Here is a 23,475-nt window from a genome sequence, read left to right on the forward strand (position 1 = left end):
GGAAAAAATTTTAATTGTCATTTAATAATTTGAGTAAAATTAAATATCTTCTTAATAATAAAATTTTGATCAGATATCTGCACTTTTCTTTAATTATTCTAGATTTAATTATTAATTTTCCCCTCTTCCTATTCCCATCCCCCACCCCACCCTCCCTTTTAATTAAAAATTGTGTATACTTGGTAGCACGCATCTTAAGTCGATAATAAAGCACTCCATAAGACCTGTTCTTATTGTATTCTATAAATTAAAACATTTGTTATTTAAATGAAATATAATATAATTTAGCCATGTTACACACACATATATATATATATATAATATTCAAAGCATATTATATTGTTAATTTATCTAAATTGTTATTTTTGTAATAAATATATATCAATAAATAATCCCTTATTTGTTTTATTTTAAATAATATGGGAATTCAATGATATATAATTAAGTATTTTATGATCAAAAAATCCCCCTCCTATGGAGGAACCCACCGTAAAAGCACATCTCGATTTCACATATATATTTCTTTTACTTTTATGTTAGTTGAATCCAGAAGAGAGAATAATTTCAATACAAACTCATTTCCTTCAAGTATATCTCAGTCCACCTTTATTCTTGATTGTAGTTTTCTATTCCGTTTTGAATTTTCATTTTCTCTTCTTTTCTTCTTTTCCCAATGTATGTAGTTCTTCTCTTTATATGATCAATACGATGCAACAACAAGATCTGTCCATAAGTTCAACGGTTATACAAAAGTCTTTCTTTATAGTTCCGGTGTCTGCTCTGTCCATCACATGTAGTTCCCTCGCTTTGACATCTGGGAATCTGAGTCTTTATTCTCTCCTCTGTATCTAGTGTTATATATGTTCGAGATGCACCCCCACTGCGCATCCCCCCATGGAGGAAGATCTTTACTTTATATTGTATTAAATTAATTAAAATTATAAAGTAGTCTTTCAAATATTTTCTATTTTTCTAAAAATGAAAATCATTTATCTGAAAATTATTAATTAATATTGAATGTTCCTGAACATCTTTCCTTATAAATTCATTCTTTAATATTATATTATATTTTCCTTTAATACATTCATATCTTCCTTTAATAAACTTAGTTCATGTTTAAAACATTCACTTATTCCCTTAATAGAAGTTGTTTTTTTTTTTGTTTTTTTTTGGAATTTTGATTTCATTTGAATTCCATTTTTGAATATCGTTAGTGTAGAATATTTGAATTGATTTGAATATATTACATTCTATATAGTTTTTCCAAATCAATTTATAATACCTTTTTATCAAATTAGTTATTTAACTATATTCAGTTATCTATATATAGGAACTAAAATATGATAAACAATTTAAGAAGACATTGGTACTTCCTGGTTTTGAATAAATTTTTCTAATTTCTCTGGATCATTGAAAGATAAAGTTTTGTTTCCAATTGTCACTTTCATAGTAGCAGGGTATACCAATCCAAACTTCGCTCCTAATTCTCTCAGCTTTGGTCTTAAATCCAATAACTTCTTTCTTTTTACAGCTGTATTTTTTGCGAAATCCGGCACTAGATGTATAAAAGCATCCTGATACTTCAAACCTTTATTTTTCTTGGCCAGTTGTAATATTTCTATGGCCTGTTGGTGTCGCAATAGTTTAAAAATAAAAGGTCTTGGTCCTTGCTGGTTTACTGCTCTTTTTAACGGCACTCTATGTGCTCTTTCTATTTCTATGGGAAATTTCGTTTGCAAAGGAAGTAGCTTGGGAAGTAATTTTTCAATGAAGGTGACAGGATTTCCTATTTCTGCTCCTTCCGGCAAGCCAATCAGACGGATGTTACTTCTTCGTTCACGATTCGAAAAATCTTCCAGGTCTTTAATAAGTATTTCAATTTTTTTCCTGTCTGCTTGGCTATAACAGATTTCCTCTTCAACTGTCAGCATTCTTTCTTCTAAGTTGTTAGATTTCAATTCAAGCACATCCATCTTCTTATTTATATTTGAAACCTCTTCTGTTAAATCGGTAACTTTTTTAGTAATAATAGAAAGCATTTCTTTAATTTCTTTTAACTCTTTCATAACTTCTGTGTCTGTCAGTTTTAAACTGCTCTCCTGCTCCGGTTTTGCCCTTTTGCTACTTCCTGATACAGCGAAGTCGTTTTTATTCTGTTTACCAGTTGCCATCCTTTTTTCTTCTTTATTATTCATAGGACCAGTGAAATTTTAATATATCTTCCGTTTTCATTCAATTTATTTAATCTTTCAAGGTCTTTTTAACGGAGCTCTTCAATTACACGACTTTCTTCATGCGTGTCCAAGCCACGCCCCCTACTTTTTTTTTTTTTTACAAAAAATGTATTGGATGTGTGGAATAGTCTCTCAGTAGAGGTGAATTCAAGAAAACATGGGATGGACACTTGGGATCTATTGGGGAGAGGAGGAGATAGTGGATGCTGTTGATGGGCAAACTGGATGGGCCATTTAGAAACATGATGGCAGATAAAGGCCAACTGGCCCATCTAGTCTGCCCAACCGCAGTAACCATTATCTTCCATTATGTTTCTCTGTTTCTATCTTGGTAAACTGGCTTCAATTTCCACTGTAAATTCTTGTGACCTTGGCAAGTTGCTTATCCCTCCATTGCCCCAAGATTGTGAGCCCACTAGGGACAGGTACCTGTATATAATCGTGTACAGTTTTACAGAAATGATTAGTAGTAATGTCTCATTTATGGAATTTGCTACTGTTGACAATCCAAATAAAGTGAGTTTTTAAAATACATATCCTTGAAGTATTGTAGAATCAAAATTATTAATTTTTAATGTCCAATACCTAGTCTGAACAAGCAGGTCAAGGCAGTTTGCAAAATTAGTAGTATGTGTAAGCTTGAAATCTTTTGGTGCCCTCCAGAGCTTTCTCATATTCACTCTGGAACCCTTTACATGAAAAAGCTTAGAGATCACTGGTCTAGTAGCATTTGTTTTATTTTGCTGTTTCTCTAGACTTCTTTATATGGCACTTAGCATGATTGCACTTACCTTTTATAGAATCACGCTTAGCATCTGTGTGTGATGCATAACTTGGGCACAAGCATTTAGTCCAGCTAAAACCAGGCCTAAATGCCTGTGCACTGACAATCTTAAGGGTACCAAAATACCCAGCTTATGACCTCACCTGGTCTACAGGTTAAGCCTTTTCTTCTCCCTCCTTATGGGGCCAGCATTGCTCCTTCGCAGTCCTGGAAAGTTTACGTCTTTTACCAATGGTGATGGTGGCAGCAGCAGCAGCAATAGCATGACAGGCTGTGTTCAGCCAGCCTCTGGGTCTTCCCTCTGCCATGTCCTACCCACAGGAAATTGCATCAGAAGAGATAGGATGTGGTAGAGGGGAGACCCAGAGGCTGGCTGAAGGCAGCCTATCATGCTGCTACTGCTTCTGGCAACCAACATAAATGTTACAGGACTATGAAGGAGTGAAGGAGCAGTGCCAGACCCACAGGGAGGGCGAAAGACTGGACTCAGGGGAAGAATGTCAGAAGTGATATGATGGAGGAGATGCTGCCACCAAGGCAAGTTAGCTCATAGCACCGTTATCCTTTGAGTTGACTCTGGGGTGTACACACATGCTTATTGTGGGGCTTATTTCTTACCTGGCTTCTCACATCAGGACTCCGTGGTTGCCTCAGTTCCTTACCGGCACCAGTCACACCAACCACCCTAGCACTAATCTATCGCTACCTTCAATCTAAACTCTTCAAGCAACATTTTTTATCAGGGTTTGTCCTGTTTCAGTGCCAGATCACAGGTCAAATCTGAAGGTAAGGGGCACAGCTCATGGGTTAGGCAGCTATTTGGTAGGATGCACATGCATCCTCTCTCCAAAGATCTCTTCGTTATCATTCATTCCCATTAGACAAGATGAAAGGAAAGTACCATGTAAGTTTAAATTTCACTGCTTAGCTAGGTGGGTAGCACTGTAACAAAGCCTATGTATAGGAGGACATAGGGAGGAGATCCATGAACCCTCAATTCTTAGCATATTGCTTAAATTGTTTACCTGATTTTTTTTTTTTTTCCTGCCAGGCAAATCGTCAGAGGAGCCGGAGTATGGCCTGGCTGAAAGAGACTTTCTCCACAGTGAACTGTATCCTCACTCCAGGTATGAGCCCTGCAGAGCACAACACACCCCTGGCAATGCACTGGGGTATACTCCAAACCTCAGAACATGGGTACTAAGGCTTTCAGAGAAGAAAACGTAAGGTGAGGGACCTGCTGTGCTCTATAATATATGAACTGGTACTTGGTTTTGAGAAGCTTGAGTTTGTAACAGATACTAATACACAGAAACTGCAACTTGAATATTAATACTAAGATAATGATTAAAAATTACACTGAAAAGAGGAATATGATTGCAAGGCCTGTTCAGTCTGAGTTCTATTCATGTTTAAATACCATATAAACTGCCTTTAATATCCTTGGTGTTCAAGACCCTCTTTGCTCAACTTGATGCTTTTTTGACATTTTTTATTTTCTGTCAACAAGCAGGATTGATTCAGGCCTACAAGGGTATGACCTCTTCTAATGTCACTAGAATGAACTGTTCTCACAGAGTTCAAAACTTTACATTATTGCTCTTCCTGTGTTCTGCTGTCTCCTTAATACGTGCTTTGTTTCTTCCATTCTGCTGACAGGTCATAGATATTCCCTACAGAAGTTTCTTCTTTTTATTTAACTTTTCAATTTATCATAGAAGCATTATTTTAATATATTCTTTGTCTCTACCTGCACTGTTCAGGAACCTTCCATCATACAGACCTATACCTGTTCTGTCTAAGCTATAGGGATATCAATCATAGCCTTGAAGAAACATGATAGAACATCTTTGTTGGTAGTGGTAGTATTCAGACAACCCAAGTCTTGAGGAGATCATTCCCATCTCTTTCTCGACTTGAAATGGCACTTCAGGTAAACTACTGTCACCTGCACAGTGGCCTGCGAGCCTCCAAAAAATGAAGAGGAATTGTGCTTTTCTGGCTCAGGGTGATGAGTCCTGTTGCACAATAAACTTCCATAAGCTATGCATATCATTTGAGTAATGGCATACCATTAAAAAAAAATGTATAGAGAATATTTATCTACTGCAAAGAAGCTATTCCTTATAATTATAACTTATAAACATTAAACGTGTCTTTTATTCTCTCTACAACTGCTTATGTAAAAAATACTCATATTTTCACTCTGTCTTACCCCAACCCAACTTGTTAACTCAATATAATTTTCACATACTTGAATTCTAACAAAACTAAGTCATAATGTACATCTCACCTACCTTCTCTCCTTGTCAGTGTGTGTTAAATATTCATTATTCACTTCCTGCTCCACTTAAAACAGCAGTCTTGGCTATATATTACAGATCTTCCCCCTAAATATATATATATATATATATTTTTTTTTTTTACTAATCAAGTATGGGTAGTACTAGTTGGTAGATGTCATGAAGTCTGTTGCAGCCATGCAAAAACTTAAGCTTAATCGGCTTTCCTCTTGACAAGCCTCTTTCTAAAGAATGCTAGAAATTATAAGTAGAGGGCTGGGAGCATAGAGATATTGAGGACTTCTCATCACTTCGGGACAGTCCTTTCAACGGGTGTGGGAGCCCTTGTGGACTACTATGACACCTCTGGCCCGGAGTCATCTTTTGAACTCGTGATACATTTCTGTTCTTATATTTTTGGCATCTCACCCCTTTCCTGTTGATTTCATTACTGTATGAAGCAACTGGGGGGGGGAGGTAGGAGGGTATGCTTGTATTTATTGTTAGCTGTTGTTTGGTTTTAAAATTTTAAGCTTTCATTTATCTGTAAGGAGTTTCTGTACATTTGCTGAATTGAGCTCAATAAAAATCATTTGAACATAAATAGAGGAATGGAAAATAAGACCGAAAATATAGTAACGCCTCTGTATTGTTCCATGATACATCCTCCCATTTATTGTGTTTGGTCTTAGTTCCTGTAACTCAAAAAATAGATATAGTGGAATTAGAAAAGGTTAAAAAAGTGACTAAAATGATAAAGGGGATGGATCTCCTCTCATATGAGAAAAGAATTAAGAGGGTGGCAGGGCTAGATTAAAGGGTAGGACCAGTAGGGATGTGCCTCGGGCCTGAAAAGGTCAAGGGTGGCCTGAACTGCTGCTACCTATACACGCTTTCCCCAGAGGGGGGAGAAGACCACCTGTATCTCCCCACTCCCAACATGCTGCTGCAGTGGCAGCAAAAACAAAGAAAAAGATGCTGTGGGACCACATTGTTGCCCTGCCTCTCAGACATCATTTCCTATTCTGGAGCAGGGCCGGTAGCCACAAATTTGAACACTGACCCTGCAAAGTCTTTTTCTTTGGTTTTGCCACTGCACACCAATGACAATAGTTGTAGGGGAGGATGTGTTGGGAGAAGAGAGGAGATAAACACTGGAAGAAGGGGGGGAGAAGGAGACAGACTCTGGATGAGGGAGAGAGGGGCAGATGCCAGATGGAGGGGTGAGAGGAAACAAATGCTGGATAGACAGGGGAAGGGGGAATGAGGGGGGACAGCTGCTAGATAGAAATGGGGAAGAGGGAGCAGATACTGGATGACTTGGGGGGAGGAGAGAAGGCAGATGCTGCATGAAAGTGAGGAGGGGACAGATGGAGGGGGAGAAGGAACAAACACTGGATAGAAAGGGGGAAGAGGGAGCAGACACCAGATACTACTACTAATTATTTATATAGCACCACCAGCCGTATGCAGCACTGTACAGAGTATAGGGAGAGAGGAACAAACACTGAATAGAAAGAGGAAAGAGAGGCAGATGCTTGATGAAGGAAGGAGGGAAGACAGAGATAGAAATGTTGGACTTGGGGGAGAGAGGGAGAAATGTTGGATAATGGGATAGGAGTAAGGAAGAACACCAGGAAAGAGGGAGCAGAAATGGGGAGAAAAAGGAGAAATGGGCCATGATGTGGGGAGGGAAAAGAGATGGGCGAGGAAGATGATGGAGGGGAGAGGAGATGCTGGGCTCCAAGAGTGGAGGGATTGCAGATACTGGCAATGGTAGAATCATGTGGGAGAGATCAAGGGGGAGAGGATTAGTGAGTACAAAGGAAGAAATATGATAATGACCTGTAGATGAAAGGTAGCAGAGAATAGGAGGCTGGGGAAGGAGTAGGAAATGGCAGGCTGCAGCATGAAAGTTGCAAAATAAAAAGAAAGGTGAGAGAATGAAATTTTAGTGGATGGGGCAGAAAAAAAAATAAAAGGGAAGAGTCCAGTATATCAGAGCCTGATGTAGTGAGAGAATGAAACTAAACAGGAGAGATGAGAAAAGCCAAATGGATAAGACACTAGAAAGAGAAATAAGGATGTGACCAACATGATGGAAAAACAAAATGTCTACACAACAGATATAAATTCCAAAATCAAATATATATTTCTTTACGGGGCTACAGCAGGAGGAGCCTAAGGTCCTGATTGGCTCATATGCCTAAGGCCCCACCTCTTGGGATGCACCAGTAATCAAAATTATGAGTTGAAATTTCGGTCAGTCTAAAACTTTTGGTTTATATTAATATACCCAAAATTCAAATAAATAACAAATTGATGCAATATAAAGTCTTCAAAAGACCTCAAACACCCAAGACACTACTTCAATTTCATTCGTGTCCTTACTGGAATGATGTACTCATCATTGGTCTTGTCTAGGCCAAGAGTTAGTGCTCACGATGCCAAGATCTACAAAATGGTGTATTATATATTAAAAAACATTAAAGAAGAGCACTTAGTTTAAGCCCGACAGTTACCCAGCCATTTCATTCAGGGTTTCCTTAGGGGCTGTGTCGCTTCTATATATTTATACCTCTGCTTTTTAGCTTGTTAAGAGGTAAATAATATGCTCTTCTTACACCAGTAAGGACATGAATGAAATTGAAGTAGTGTCTTGGGTGTTTGAGGTCTTGTGAAGAATTTATATTGCATCAATTTGTTCTTTATTTGAATTTTTGTTGTTTTGAACAAATTGTAATTTTCTACATTTCATTTGGATTATATTAATATATCGCCACGTTGTTTCTGCTCTCAAACGCCATGAGGTTTCACAAGTACACACGTGCAGCAAGTATGCATTGTTCTATAGCACAGTACTTTGAACTTGGTAGATTTGTCCAGAACATTATTGGTGTTATATGATATTTTATGTTGAGATTTCTTAGTAAAACATGGCTCAAAAACAACGCAACTTCTTCTTTGATATTGCATTCAAGCTACGAGTGATTGCTTATGCTAAAGAACATCGAAACAGGGCAGCAGAGAGGAATTTTGGATCACCACCAACTGAAAAGATGATAAGAACTTGGAGAAGACAGGAAGAGGACCTACAAAAAGTTATGCGTAGTAAACACAAATCTGTGGCATGGAATTGAAAATTGGCCAGAACTAGAAAAAGAATTAAAAACTTGGATATTAGACCACATAAGCTGGGGATTTTCAGTTGCCACAAAAATTACTATTCAACAAGCAAGACTGATAGCTACTAACAGAGGCATTGCTGATTTTACTGGATCAACGTCATGGTGTTCTAGATTCATGAAGAGAAATGACCTACATATGCATACTAAAACAAAAATAGCACAAAGGATGCCAACAGAATATGAAGTCAAGATTATTGAGTTTCAGAAATTTGTCATTAATGCAAGAAAAAGAGAAAGTTTTGAACTTTCACAAATAGGAAACATGGATGAGGTCCCACTGACGTTCGATGTACCTTCAAACAAAACAACAGATTCCAAAGGTGCAAAAAGTGTTATTGTTAAAACTTGTGGAAATGAGAAAATAGTCATGTTGTTTTGCTGTGCAGATGGAACAAAATTGCTACCTCTTTTGATTTTCAAAAGGGAAAACCTTGCCCAAGGAAAAACTGTCTAAAGGTGTGTTTGTGCATGTTCACCCTAGTTGTGGATAGACAATGTGTGGTATAGGCATCCTGGTGGATTGTTAAAGAAGCCTGCCTTGCTAGTATGGAATCAGTTTCAAAGTCACAGAACAGAAGCTGTGAAAAATAAAATCAAACAACTGAAAACTCAAATAGTTGTAATTCCAGGTGGCCTAACGAGCCAGCTTCAACCTTTAGATGTCTGTATTAATAAATCATTTAAAGGATTCATGAAGGAGAAATGGAACAGTTGGATGCAGTCTATGGATTTTGAAGTGACACCATCAGGAAGAAAAAGGCCTAGCATTTTGCAGATTTGTGAATGGGTCAAAACTTCATGGAATGCTGTGAAACATGAGAGTTATAGTAATTTAAGAAATGTAGAATTAGTAACTCGGTTGGCACAGAGGATGATTTGTTATATGAAGACTTAGTTTCTGAAGAAGAGGCTTCAAGTGATTCTTCATTTAGCTCTGGAGATGAATTTCTGGGTTTTGAGGATGCAAATTAAAAGGTACCTAACTACAGTGTTCCTTAGTTACATTTTTCGTAGACATAAATAACTATAAAATTAGTACAGTAAATCATTATGGCAATTCATAAAAAACGTAGTTATTTTTTTTCTTTAAAAATATGTATAAAAAAGGGGGTGCATCTTATACACTGGCAAATACTATATATATATATATATATATATAGCCATCTAAGTTCTGCTGTTATCTTGTATTGTTCAATGTACAAAATATACAGAATGTCACTTTAGTCGCATATTTTATATTTCTGGTTATATATTTGTCATTATCAATGCTTGTCCTTTAGATGTTTCTTGTACCCCTGAGGCAGGCTTCAATGCTGAAACATGGACTATATTGGATCTGCTACACAGATTGAACACAACATTTGATAGACTCTTTTATTGACTTTTTAATAAATATTCATTTACTTATTTTAATTCTGGTTGATGTGTACAGTTCCATTCCCACTTCTTCACTGTTTTCTGAGAAGCTGCCAGAATCTGGGACTCTGCTATAGCCAACATCTAGATACAGGCTACTTGATCTGTAAAATCAATTGGCTGTCGATCTCACTAAAGTGCTTTGTTCTCCATATGGTCCAGATATCTTGGTAATTGCATGGACATTTTTTGTCTGCTGTCCACTCTATCCAAGTTCTAGCACAGTCAAAGTACCCTAATAAGGTATACAAAACTGGTTATGTCTTCTCGAACCTGACTCTTCTAGCTTCCTGCAAACTGCTCCAATTCCCAACACCAATAACTCAACAATAGCCTGAAAATTTGAGTACTCTAGTTTTTACACTGTATACCAGAGCCTGTTCAGGCCACTCTCTAGCTGCTAAGACACCTTCCACTAAACCAGGGATGTCCAATTTTGGTCCTCACCAGGTTAGGTTTTCAGGATTTCCCAAATGAACATGCATGAAATCTATTTGCATACAACGGAAGCAGTGCATGCAAACAGATCTCATGCAAATTCACTGGGGTAATCCTGAAAACCTGACTGAATTGATGCCCTCGAAGACCGACATTGGACAATCCTACACTAGACATACATATGGTTTCAGGGAGAAGAGGTGGTAGTTCTGGTATTTGACTAATGGATATGACCCTCCTATGACTATACTGCTGCATTTATCCCACCACTTCTTTAGTTTTGGCTTGGTATGCTGTTAGCTTAATAGATCACAATTCAATGGTTAACACTCCAGCTTCACTATCATATATGGTGACTTATTTCATGACAGGTTGTCTTTGTTTAAATCCTCTATTTTAAAAAAAGGCCCTGTGCAATGGGACTTCTAAGTGCTGATTGTTTTTTTTATTAAGTCTCCTCTAGAACCTCTGGACATTCTCTGAATAGTTCTAAGCTTTGGAATTGGCCACTTTTTTTTGCCAGACTCAATCCTGCTTAACAGAAAGACAGGAAATTTGCTTAGCATACCAGAAGGCACATATTCCCATCCACTCCCCAATAATTGTATTTCTAAGCTTTGGAATCACCCACTTTTTTGGCCAGACTCAATCCTGCTTATCAACAGAAAGGAAATTTGCTTAGCTATACCAGAAGGCACATATTCCCATCCACTCCCTAAGAATTGTATTTTATTCTTAACTGTAGAAGTAACTGAAACCACTGTGAACAGAAAGGGCCACATGTGTTCAAAACTTTACACTAATGTAAACTACGGGAGAGTGGTTCTGTCTGATATCATGATCTACTTCTGTGCCTTATCAATTGTGCTGTCTGCAGAAAACTTTGTTTTTGTACCTTCACAATGCAGTTGTTCAGCACCTTTTGGAGCTCAGGAATACTAAATTGAGATAATTGAATACTTCCTTCACCTTCTCCAAACTTTCTTGCTGAGGATTGAACAGATGGACCCTCTGGTAATAGTGCTGCTAGTACATCACGGTATTTTCTTTGTTACAGCAACTGCATGCACAGCTCCCCGTATCCATGATTCTGACCTCCTTCACGGCTGCAGTGATGTCCCAACAATGGCACAGTCTATACGGTATGAACACCAGCTTGCTGAAGACTCTAGGTCCAGTGTGAATGATCATAGCATCATATTATGTCGTGCTTTGAGAATAGTCTTCACTTTTGGAACTTAACAGAAAATCTAACAAATTCTGTGAAACTTCTGGCGAATGTTTGTAATAGCTGTTTTTTAATCTTCCATAATTGGACTGGCTGACATCTAAGCCAAGGCACCATGATATTCATAATACTTTATGGGCCCATACAGAACTGGTTACCCTGACCTGCCGGGAAACATTGTGGGAGAGTTCGCAGGGTGTCAGCAGGAAGGACTGGGAATCCCTCTTGCCGGAGAACATTGCCAGAGGGGTTTGGGGATCACGTCAGGAGGGATTGGGCATTCCTCCTGCTGGAGAACACTGCGGGAGGGTTCAGGGGATCGTGACAGGAGAGATTGGGCATCTCTCTTGCCGTGATCATTACAGGGGGTGGTCGCGGTGAGTGCTGGGTAGGAGGGCCTGGACATCCCTCCTGCTGCAATCGGGGGGGGGGGGGGGGGGGGGGACACAGACTGTTCCATGATTCTCTAACTGGCGCTTATGACAGACACCGGTTAGAGAATTGTGCTTTTAGGCAAAGGACTGATCCCTCCCACTTGAGCAATTGGGACTTGAGCAATTTTTTTATTTTTTGAGAATAGGACTTAAAGGTAGACGTAGTGGCAGTCTGGGCGATTAAACTCCTGAATGTACAGGGTAGGCCATTCTCAAAACAAACAAACAAAAAAACACATTTTGGGTGGGGTTTTTTGTTTTTTTTTTGAGAATGGACATTTCCCTGCTGCCTACTTTGGGTGCCTAGGGCCTTAGGCCAAAACATAAGAACATAAGAACATAAGAAATGCCTGCACCGGATCAGACCCGGGGTCCATCTAGTCTGGCGTTCCGCACACGCGGAGGCCCAGCCAGGCACATCCTGGCGAATACAATGTCACTCGTATCCCTCAATGTCTTCTGCAAGAAGATGTGCGTCCAATTTTCCCTTAAATCCTAGAACGGTGGTTTCCTCCACCAGCTCTTTCGGGAGAGAGTTCCAGGCGTTCACCACTCGCTGTGTGAAGCAGAACTTTCTGACGTTTGTCTTGGCCGTGTCCCCTCTCAGCTTCAGGCCATGACCTCTGGTCCGAGACTGGGTTACATTTGCCAATGTGAATAACGCTGTTTCTTGCTCACCATCCTTTCCCCCTGTTGGTGAGTGAGCTTGCTCCATTATGTCAATTCCTTTTAGCAATTTAAAAGTCTCTATCAGATCCCCTCTCAGTCTTCTCTTCTCAAGGGTGAATAGTCCCAGTTTTCTGAGGCGATCTTTGTAGCTCAAGTTCTCCATACCTTTTACTAGCTTCGTCGCTCTCCTCTGCACCCTCTCCAGTAGTGTTATATCCTTCTTCAGGTATGGAGACCAGTGTTGGACACAGTATTCCAGGTGTGGTCTGACCATTGCTCTATAAAGCGGCATTATGACCTCCCTTGATCTACTCGTGATTCCTTTCTTTATCATGCCTAACATCCTGTTAGCTTTCTTTGCCGCCGCTGCACATTGAGCCGATGGCTTCAGGGTTCTATCTATCAGTACTCCCAGGTCTTTTTCTTGATCGCTCTTCTCCAATGTTATACCTAACAGTTTGTACCCATGCTCCTTGTTTTTACTGCCCAGGTGCATCACTTTGCATTTTTCTACATTAAAACTCATCTGCCAATTTTCTGCCCATCTCTCAAGTTGCTTCAAATCTCTCTGGAGTTCTTCGCTGTCTTTTTGTGACCTGATTGCTCGGCATAGTTTTGTGTCATCTGCAAACTTGATGATAGCACTGGTCGTTTCTTCTTCCAGGTCATTTACGAAGATATTGAATAAGATAGGCCCAAGAACTGAGCCCTGAGGCACACCGCTAGTTACTTTCTTCCAGTCTGAGTACTTCCCATTTATGCCCACTCTTTGTCTTCTGTTTTCTAGCCATTTTCCTATCCATCTCAGTATATCCCCTTCTATTCCATGACTTTGTAGTTTCTTGAGAAGTCTCGCATGAGGTACTTTGTCGAACGCCTTCTGGAAGTCCAAGTATATTATGTCAACCGGTTCTCCGCTATCGACTTGTTTGTTCACTCCCTCGAAAAACTGAAGTAAGTTTGTCAAGCATGACTTCCCTTTCCTGAAGCCATGCTGACTACCTCTCAGCAGGTCATGGTTATCCAGGTGCTGTACAATGCTGTCTTTAATCAAAGCCTCAACCATTTTCCCAGGGACCGATGTGAGACTCACTGGTCTATAGTTTCCCGGTTCTCCCCTTGATCCTTTTTTGAAGATTGGTATTACGTTCGCTATCTTCCAGTCTTCTGGTATCTGTCCGGTTATAACTGACAAGTTAGCGAGGGTTTGCAGTAGTTCTCCGATTTCCACCTTTAGTTCTTTTAATACTCTCGGGTGAATTCCGTCTGGGCCAGGGGATTTGTCACTTTTTAGTTTGTCAATCTGATAGTATACCTGGTCCAGATCCACCTTCACTGTGGTGAGGCTCTCCTCTATTTCCCCCTTGAATACTTTCACTGTTTTGGGTATCGATGTGGTGTCTTCCTTGGTAAAGACAGAAGCAAAGAAGGAATTTAATCTGTCTGCAATCTGTTTGTCCTCTTTGATGTATCCTTTTCTTCCTTGGTCGTCGAGAGGGCCCACTGTCTCCTTTGCAGGTTTTTTCCCTTTAACATATCTAAAAAATGGTTTGAAGTTTTTGGCCTCTTGGGCTATCTTTTCCTCATAGGCCCTTTTAGCTTCTCTCACAGCCTTGTGGCACTTCTTCTGGTCGTCTTTATGACTGTTCCAAGCCTCAGTTGTTTTCTCACGCTTCCATTTTTTGAACGAGTCTTTCTTTTCCCTAACTGCATCCTTCACCTCTTTGGTTAGCCAAGCTGGTTCTCTTTTGGCTTTAGTTTTCCTTCCTTTGGCTATCTGCGGGATGTATAGATTCTGTGCTTCGGTGATAGTTTTTTTTAGTAGGGACCATGCTTGTTCTACCGTTTCGATTTTGGATATCCTTTTCTTGATCCGTTTTCTTACCATGGCTCTCATGCTATCGTATCTTCCTTTTTTAAAGTTGAAGGTCTTGGTTAGGGTCTTATTTCGCTTCCCCTTCCCGATGTCGAGTTTAAAATAGATCATACTGTGGTCGCTCGTTCCTAGCGGGACCGTGACTTCTACATCTTTGGTTTGCCCAGTTATGCCATCTAGGACTAAGTCCAAGGTGGCGTTTCCTCTTGTCGGTTCTCCTACCATTTGTTCTAGGAAGCAGTCTCCCATCATTTCCAGGAACTTTATTTCTTTGCCGCAGCTTGAGGTTACTAGGTTCCAGTCTATTCCTGGGAAATTGAAGTCTCCCATGATAGTTACATTGCCCGTCCTACATTCATGTCTTATTTCATCTATCATATCCGAGTCTGTTTCCTCCGTCTGACCTGGAGGTCGATAGTAGAGACCTATTTTTATGTCTGCTCCGTTTTGTCTGGGGATCTTTACCCAGAGGGACTCCAGTTTCGTTTTCTCCTCCGCCTTCCCTTCTCCAGTAGATTCTACTCCTTCCTGGACATATAGGGCAATGCCTCCCCCTTTCTGCCCTGTTCTGTCTCTTCTGTAAAGCTTGTATCCCTGTAGTACTGTATCCCATTCATTTTCCTCGTCCCACCATGTTTCTGTTATGCCAATGATATCTATTTCTTCGCATCTAGCTAGTGTTTCCAACTCCCCCATTTTATTTCTCAGGCTTCTGGCATTCGTGTACATACATTTAAGCTCCCTTTGTGTTGCCTTCTTAGATTTTCTGGGCTTCACAGGCCTTATTGTATCTTTTACTGCATCTATTTGTGCTCCATTGTTGTCTCCCTCATTTGCGTCGAGTTCTTCCTCTTCATCTGAGCGGATGTCCTTATTTCCTGCTGTCCGGGCCATCAACTGGTTGTCGACTGTCCGCTCTCCCCTGTTCTTCAGTTTAAAGTCTTCTCAATGATCTTCTTCATGTTTCCAGCCAATATTCTCGCCCCTTCTTTGGTGAGGTGTAATCCGTCCTTCCTATAGTACCTGCTCCTTCCCCAGAACGTCGTCCAGTTGCGCACGAAGTCAAACCCTTCTTCCTCGCACCATCGTCTCATCCAGGCGTTGATTTCTCGCAGCTCATCTTGCCTCTTCGCATCTGCTCTCGGTACCGGGAGGATCTCAGAAAATGCCACTGTCACCTCCCTGACCTTCAGTTTTCTTCCAAGTGAGCGGAGCTGGTTCTTCATATCCTCCCTATCGTACTTCCGTCCGCTCACGTCGTTGGTTCCCACGTGGATAAGTACCGCAGTGTCCTTCCCTTCTGCGCTGTCTATGATCCTGATGATCCTGCCAGCCACATCCTTCACTCTTGCTCCGGGCAGGCAGGTGACCAGTCTGTCTTCTCTTCCTCCTGCAATGTGGCTGTCTACATTGCGTATAATGGAATCTCCAACAATGATCCCTATCTTCTCTATTCGAGGGTTTCTTGGGGGTCGCAAGTCCACGTCCATGGTGTAGGTCCTGTCTTCTTTCTTCTTTGGCACATCCCCAACCTCAGCTGCAGACTCTTCATCAATTGTAGTGGTATCTCTGCCCATATCACCATGGCCTTCTTCCTGGGTAGTTCGGGTACAGCTGTCCAACTCTGGGACTTCCACATGTTGCTGGTGGGCTTCCTCGATGAATTTCTCAAGTTCCTCGATCTCTTCGCTGGCACTAGATGTCTCCTGCTTGCTGGGTTCTTCTTCTTTACAGGTGAGGAGTTCTTCCAGTTCTCTCACTGTTCCCTCCAGCAAACGAACTTGTTGTTTCAGGCTATCCAGTTCTCTGCACCGACTGCAAACGTATGCCCTAGTCCCCGAGGGGAGGTAGTCATACATATTGCAGTCAATGCAGAAGACTGGAAAGCCCATCCTCTGGGTACCGTGGGCGATCATTTCCCTTCTGAAGTCTGGGCTGTATGTGAATCTTCTGTTTCTGTCGGTTGTGTGTGACCCGACTTCCTGTTGTTGTCTTCTAGTTAGTAGTGAGTCTGTTTGTGCTGCTGTGCTTTGGGTGTTTTAGGTGAGTGCTTGTTTTAGGTGTGTTCTAAGAATGTGGTGTGAAAGAAGTGTTCCCTGCTGTGTGGCTAGGTAAGAAAGCCTTGTAACTTATGCTTTTGGTCTTTCTTTTGGGCGACCTAACTTCCTGGCTCCTTCTTACGGCTCCTTCGCAAAGGCGCACGCCGAACGGCCGCGCGCCGTTGGCTCCCTTCCTGTTAAGGGGGAGTCGGGTCGATGACGCTGATGATGCGGAGGGGGTGGGCGGAGCTTCCTCTCGCCGCTACCCGCTCCTCTCCGCCGCCGCTGGTAGCTCTCTCCTGATCTTCCCTGCTTGCTTGTGCTTCCTCTGCCTCGCTGCTCCTCACAACGCGACTTTCACTGCCTCGCTGCTCCTCTCCACGCGGCTGAAGTGGCCTTCGCGCCCTGGCTCCCTTCCTGTTGTTATTTTTTAATAATGCCCCTCTACACATCTAACCATACAGCCTGGAAACTGAGCAATCTAGTTTCTACACTCTGTATGCCACAGCTTATCTAGGCTACACTCTCTTAGCTGCTTTTATCCATGACCCCTTATAGTATCTCTTTAACAGGAGAAATGCAAGGGAAATTCTTCATACACCATCTTTCTGTGATACAATCAAAGCATTTTATGTATTATTAGATACAAGTACTTTTTCTATCACTAGTGGACTGGCAGTCTTAAGTGCTAATCCTCCATTGCCCCAGGTACAAGTGACTTGCCCAGGGTCACAAGGAGTTGCAGTGGTACTCGAACATGGTTCCTCTGGTTCTCGGCCCACTGTACTGATTTAGGCTACTCCTCTCCACTCCTGGTTTGCTCAATATATGGCATGGGCTCGTTAATCCTTGGCATCTTTTTCACAAGATAAGAAAACCACAGCTTGTGAAAAGTGATCTGGAACCGTGGGGTAGAGTGTACATCAATCTTGGGACTAGGGAGTTTCTGATGTAGAGGATAATTGCAGTTGTAAGAAGCCATGCCCAGAGTCTAGATGTCTGGAAAAAAATATTCCCTCCTACTTCCTCTCCATGAGTAACTTCTGGTTTGTTGGTTGTCATCCTTCCATTCTTTGATCTTGCTACATGACAAGTACAAAATTAGCTGAAAAAGCAGAATAGTTGTAGGCTTCTAATGGTTCTTGCTTTTTAAAAATTTTTGACAGATACATGCAGCTTGGGAACCTTACTGGAATTCCAGGCCTTGTAGTACCTATTGGATACAGCTCAGCAGGGCTGCCGATCGGCCTTCAGGTACGTAGACAGGCATATTTATCTACTAGGCTCTTTGCTACTGGCAAAGTGAGACAAAAACCAGTGTAAGGCACTGCTAGAGTGCTACCTTTTTATTCTCTGCCCTATAGGGAGCAGCTTCCAGGGCCCTAGAGTTAAGTGACAGGGTTGTACAGGGTCCCAAACCCAACCAACATCACCATATTTTATAAAGTGATACACATAGGGCTTCTGAAAGCAGATAAACATCTTGAACACACTGGCAGCTGTCCAAAACTAAAAATAGAGCTCTTCGGTAAGTTGCTGCTGCTATAGTGTTAGTTGCTGAGCTGTATCACAGGATGTGTTGACTGCAGGCTGAAGCAGCACCAGGCCTAGATGAACTTTCAAGCACGATGGCCACTGGCAACATGTCATTCCAAAAAAACCCCAAAATTCAAAATCTTTCTGGTCCTGTGCATTTCCGATAAAGGATCATGAGCCTGTACTAGGCTCCACCTGTATGAGCAAGAAACCTGCTTGTATCCCATCCCACTCTACAGACTTAGCGAGCTTAGTTCTTGTCTTGCTCAAAATTAACAGTCATGCTAACTTAGCAGCAGCAGCTCACTTTAACCATCTAGAGCAGGGGTGCCCAATAAATAGGTCGATCGCGATCGACCGGTAGCTCGCCAAGGCAAAGTGAGTTGATCATCCAGGATTCACTTTGCCTTGGCGATCTATCGGGCCGATCAATCTTCCTCTCCCCGACGTCAATTCTGCCGTCGGAGAGGAAGTTCGGGCCAGCCAATCGCTGCCTGGCTGGGCGGAACTTCCTCTCCGACGGCAGAATTGACGTCGGGGAGAGGAAGATTGATCGGCCCGAAGCAGAGAGAGCATGGGGCTGCATCGGCGTTATCCATTGGTAGCGTTTGGGTCCTGTTGCTCGATGGCAGTGGCTTGGGGAAGGGCAGGGAGAAAGAAAGGGGGCATGAAGAGAGAAAGAAAGAAAGGTCAGGGAGAGAGGAAGAAAAAGTTGGGGGAGGGAATGAGGTGTAGAGGAGAGGAAGCATAAAGGCTGAAAGAAAGATTGGATGCACAGTCAGAAGAAGAAAGTGCAACTAGAGACTCATGAAATCACCAGACAAGGTAGGAAAAATGATTTTATTTTAAATTTAGTGATCAAAATGTCTGAATTTATATCTGCTGTCTATATTTTACAATATGGTCCCCTTTTACTAAACCAAATAGTGGTTTTTAGCACAGGGAGCCTATGAGCATCAAGAGCAGCGCTGGGCATTCAGCGCAGCTCCCTGCGCTAAAAACTGCTATTGTGGTTTAGCAAAAAGGGAGGGGGTGGGTATTTGTCTATTTTTGTATGGTTGTTACTGAGGTGACAATGCATAGAGTCATCTGCTTTGACCTCTTTGAAAAAACCCCGGAATAGGAATGATAATTAACAATTCTATGCGTACAGTGTGCGTTGTGGTTTTTTTAAATTTTATTGTTGGTAGATCATTTTGACTTGGTCATTTTAAAAGTAGCTCGCGAGTCAAAAAAGTGTGGGCACCCCTGATCTAGAGCTTAAGAATAGGCCTAATGATCATAGATGTGTAATGAAATATTTAAAGGAGGGGTCCATGCAGTCCTCTTAGATAGGTACACAAGATGGGGCAGTTGCAGCACATTAAATCCTTTATTGATGATGTCAGAGCAGTACAGGCAAGCAGGATATGTCATTCTGCTAGTAGATACAACCAAAATATCAAAGCAGGTTGCAGCAGCCTCCTGCATTGCTCAGTTTCCAGTCAATGCTGCAGCAATGCAAACTGATATGGTGAGGATAGTGGTCAGTGCAGGCAGCCTTTGAAATGGTTCTAGGGCTTCAGTTCTTTATGCATTTCAGATAGATTTGGTCTACGGGAAAAAGGCACGACAAGTACCTTGGCCCACTCAACAAGGGTTGCAGGTGGCTAGTGAGCTCACTCAATATCACAGGAATATACTGTGGATTCCTAACTTTAAGAGGAAAATGACCAGATGAGCCTTTTTCTCCATTATATACTTGCTCTAAGTATAACATTATGGGTGTGGGGCCTGAGACATCCAGCACTGGACCACAGGAGTCCTGCAAACTGTCATGTCTTCCTTCTGTATGGTCAAGGGTTGTATAGTGCATTTGTCTGGCATGTATAAGGAGGGTAAAATTTAAAATTAATTTGTCAATATTTTTTCCTTTAGACCTAAACTATTCCAGAACCCACATAGGTATCAAGGGCTTAGATGATAATAACCTGGTCTGAAGATAGTTGTAATGTTGCATATCTTTGCTGTAGAGGACATTTTCTTCTTTTGGGTAGCTGACCATAAAATGAAGATTTAATTATACCTAGATTGTCAATTATTTCATTTGGTTTTGAAATAAAAGTAATGTAAAATTGCACAAATATTATAATAAAAATTAAATCAAATCTCAATTTATACAGAAAAGCTGAAAAGGAAAAAATAGATACAATAAGATGTAAACCTCAGCGATAATTGAAACAAAACACAATCGATGTCAGCTCAAGCTCTCCATAATACGGTTTAAATGATCATTAAGAGGAGATTTAAGGAAAATGAATTAAAAAAAATAAATTAGAAAAGGGAGAAAACCTATAACTGTATTCCACTCATATATCCTGGAAAGTGCCCTGGTAGATAGGTGTGTAGGATCCTGAAATTCCCATGCAAGTGCTTTATTATTACTTAAGACAGAAAATAGCCCCTAGTTGTAGGACTCTAGGATACAGCAAGAGAAATTGCATCGCTTTTGAGATTCTTTAGATTAGAAACAATATACTGTATTTTCACTCATATATCACGCACCCGAGTAAAACGCGCACACGGGTATAGCGCGCGGGAAACTAATTTATGTAAAGAAATTTTTATATACCACACACACCCGTATACTGCGCATGCCGCCCGACTCTCCTTTCGCCCTTGAAGCTCTGTCCCCACCCTGAAAGCCTGATGCCCCCCCCCAACGTCCGATTCACCCCCCTGCAGGACCGCTCGCACCCCCACCCCAAAGGACCGCTCACACTCGCATTTGCACCCGCACCCTCACCCCGAAGGACCACTCGCACCCCCACAGCCTCAAGGGCGGGACCGCCGGAAGAGGAAGCAGCGCAGACGCAGGGCTCAGAGAAGGGGCGGACCTCCTGCAGAGGAAGCAGCAGGACACAATGGTAGGCAACTTCTCCATGATGGGGGGGGATGGGGAGGCTGTGGGGGTGCGAGTGGTCCTTCGGGGTGGGGGTGGGGGTGCGAGTGCGAGCGGTCCTTCGGGGTGGGGGTGCGAGTGGTCCTGCGGGGGAGGGGGGGGGTGAATCGGACATCGGGGGGAAGTATGTAAAAAAAAGTGTACAACGCGCTCACGCGTATGATTTGTAAAATCGTGTATAGTGCACGTTATATGCGTGAAAATACGGTACTCTATATAGTCTGACACCCCTTTAAACATTTCCATCCTTTTCTCAAATTTTGTATTAGCTACTTAAATGTCACAGTTTTCAGATTTGAAGAAATCACAACACGTGAGGAGAGTCTGAAGAATCTACTGTTAAAATTATTAGTCTGTGCTGAATCCCCACACTTTTTAACTGGAAGATAATATGCTTTTATAATTGCTGGAATTTGGTCTGCAGACAACTAAAGCAATTCATAACGATAAAGTTTAACCATCTCTTTAAGTGCTGTTCATTTGAGGCTGGCTGTAACCCCCCTATAAAGTTTCTAATTTGGCTCTGTTAGAGAACTTGCAACTTAAATAATTACCATTTGGATGGTTTGACCTTGAGCTATTTTTGAACCAATAGTTCCCAGTATTCCCATATCAGATTTCAATTATCCCATTGTTCTATTTTACTATTTTTGTTTCCATAACTTTCATTTGGTAAGACAAAGTTCACATGGCAATGAATAGATTTAAACAGATCTGAAATTGCAAACCAAACTGTAGTTGGTGTCTCTGGTAAGGATACTATAGCATTTCCAACCTTTGTACTACCTTCTGCTCCTGAGTAGTAATGGATATTTCCATCTCAGGTACAAAATTCTCTTCTGAGGCCTGAGTCAATTTATCAGTTGTTAATAGAGCTGATGTTTGCTCTGGAACATCTTTACTACCAGGAGCCTGAACAGCTGCCTTCCATGATAAATGTTGCTGAGCAACAATTGGAGAGCTTTTGGCACTGGGCTGTGGAGGGGGAGTTCTTTGATCAGGGCTGTGGGCTTGTTCCCTTAAAAGCTCTTTGAGGGGCAGCTCTACACAGGGTGTTTCTCCTCCATAAACCAAAGATGGATCTATTAGGCCTAGTACCAGTGCAGCTAAAGGCTTTTGAAGCTTTGACTGCTTACCTCTGTATTTACCCATAGCAGAACATCAACAAAAAACAGAAAGGTAAAAGACTGCAGCTGTGTTCTACAGCTACCACCTTGGTGCCTTAGGTTTAACAAAAGACTATGAAAGAGCTAAAGGTCACACATTTCTTCTGTCCCACTGTGATGGGACAGGATACTTATAAAGTTCTGGGCAGTGTTTGCATCCTCTCCCAGCAGGCCTTAGCACCACAAAGGGTGCTGCCAAATGATCAGATCATGAATGCTGCTTCAAAGTTTTGCTCCAGGAAAAGGTAGGAGCCATAGCCAGCCTCAGATGGTTGTTTCTGCATCAACATAGCTTAAGGGTTTCATGCCTACTACATTGGCTGTGACTAAAGACTGGCTGGAAGAAGATGGACATGAAGCCCCTACAGAGGTTTCTTTTGTCTCAGCGCTTCTTCCACATTGTTGAGTCTTCCTATAGGCTATTAGAATGTGTTCCTTGCTGCTTGGCATTCAGGAAATCTAAGCTTTAGTCCCTGGATGTTGGCATGATTATCTCTTTGAATGGTCTTAAGTTTCATTCATGTTTAGGCAAAAGTACACCAGCAAATTCTAGGACTGTATCAATCCTTTTGCTGGTAATGGCATTACTGAAATTCAGTGTTCTACTTTCCAGATTAGTTTTACCTGCTAATTTCCTATCTTGATTTGTTAGACTAATTTCACCCTAGACTTAAGCAAGAGCAGGTGAAGTTACAGAAAATAACAGCAGCTTGAACCCTTCCTTTTGCAGGCTGATGCTTTAAACACTATGCTAGTCAAAAAATAAACACCACATTCCCAAGGCCAACATTAAAAATATATTTTTTTGAATTTGCTAAATACTGCACAAAATCACTAAAACATCTGCTGTTAAATGAATTTAACTTGCCTGCTTATTTCCTTTCCTTGAATCCTACCTAACAAGCCCACATGTATCAATATATGACTTCCTTTGTTTCAGTTGTTGTCCCCCACCCTCCTGTAGAGAGAAGGGAAGAAAGGGATTGAACCCCAAAAAGCTGATGCCCCCAATTAAGGTGATGTCCAGATTCCTTAGCTATCTCTTGGAAACTCTCAGGGTAGTAACCTTTAGGTTGATCCTCCCTGCTGGAACTTTAGGAATTTTCCTTTTTCCAGAAAGTTGACCACTATCTCCTAGAGTCAAAAGAGTCTGCCAAGTTACTTAGCTGGAGCAGCTAATATACTAAAGATGTCATCACCATGGGGAAAAAGTAGTAGCAATGTTTTGGCTCCATCTACTGCCA

At 41.4% G+C, this 23,475-nt stretch overlaps 1 protein-coding gene across 2 annotated transcripts in view; it reads left to right on the plus strand.

The window, feature by feature from the left end:
• The window catches only part of LOC117359191 (fatty acid amide hydrolase-like), a 110,187-nt gene that overhangs the window by 85,282 nt on the left and 1,430 nt on the right, over positions 1 to 23,475 (plus strand). For both annotated transcript variants that reach the window (XM_033941520.1, XM_033941519.1), the window contains 3 exons: positions 4,070 to 4,145; positions 11,400 to 11,484; positions 17,755 to 17,842. In XM_033941520.1, the coding sequence (XP_033797411.1) occupies positions 4,070 to 4,145; positions 11,400 to 11,484; positions 17,755 to 17,842 (249 nt within the window). The remainder of the gene's footprint in view (positions 1 to 4,069; positions 4,146 to 11,399; positions 11,485 to 17,754; positions 17,843 to 23,475) is intronic.

The sequence above is a fragment of the Geotrypetes seraphini genome, chromosome 4 (genome assembly GCF_902459505.1).
Source record: "Geotrypetes seraphini chromosome 4, aGeoSer1.1, whole genome shotgun sequence".
NCBI lineage: Eukaryota > Metazoa > Chordata > Amphibia > Gymnophiona > Dermophiidae > Geotrypetes > Geotrypetes seraphini.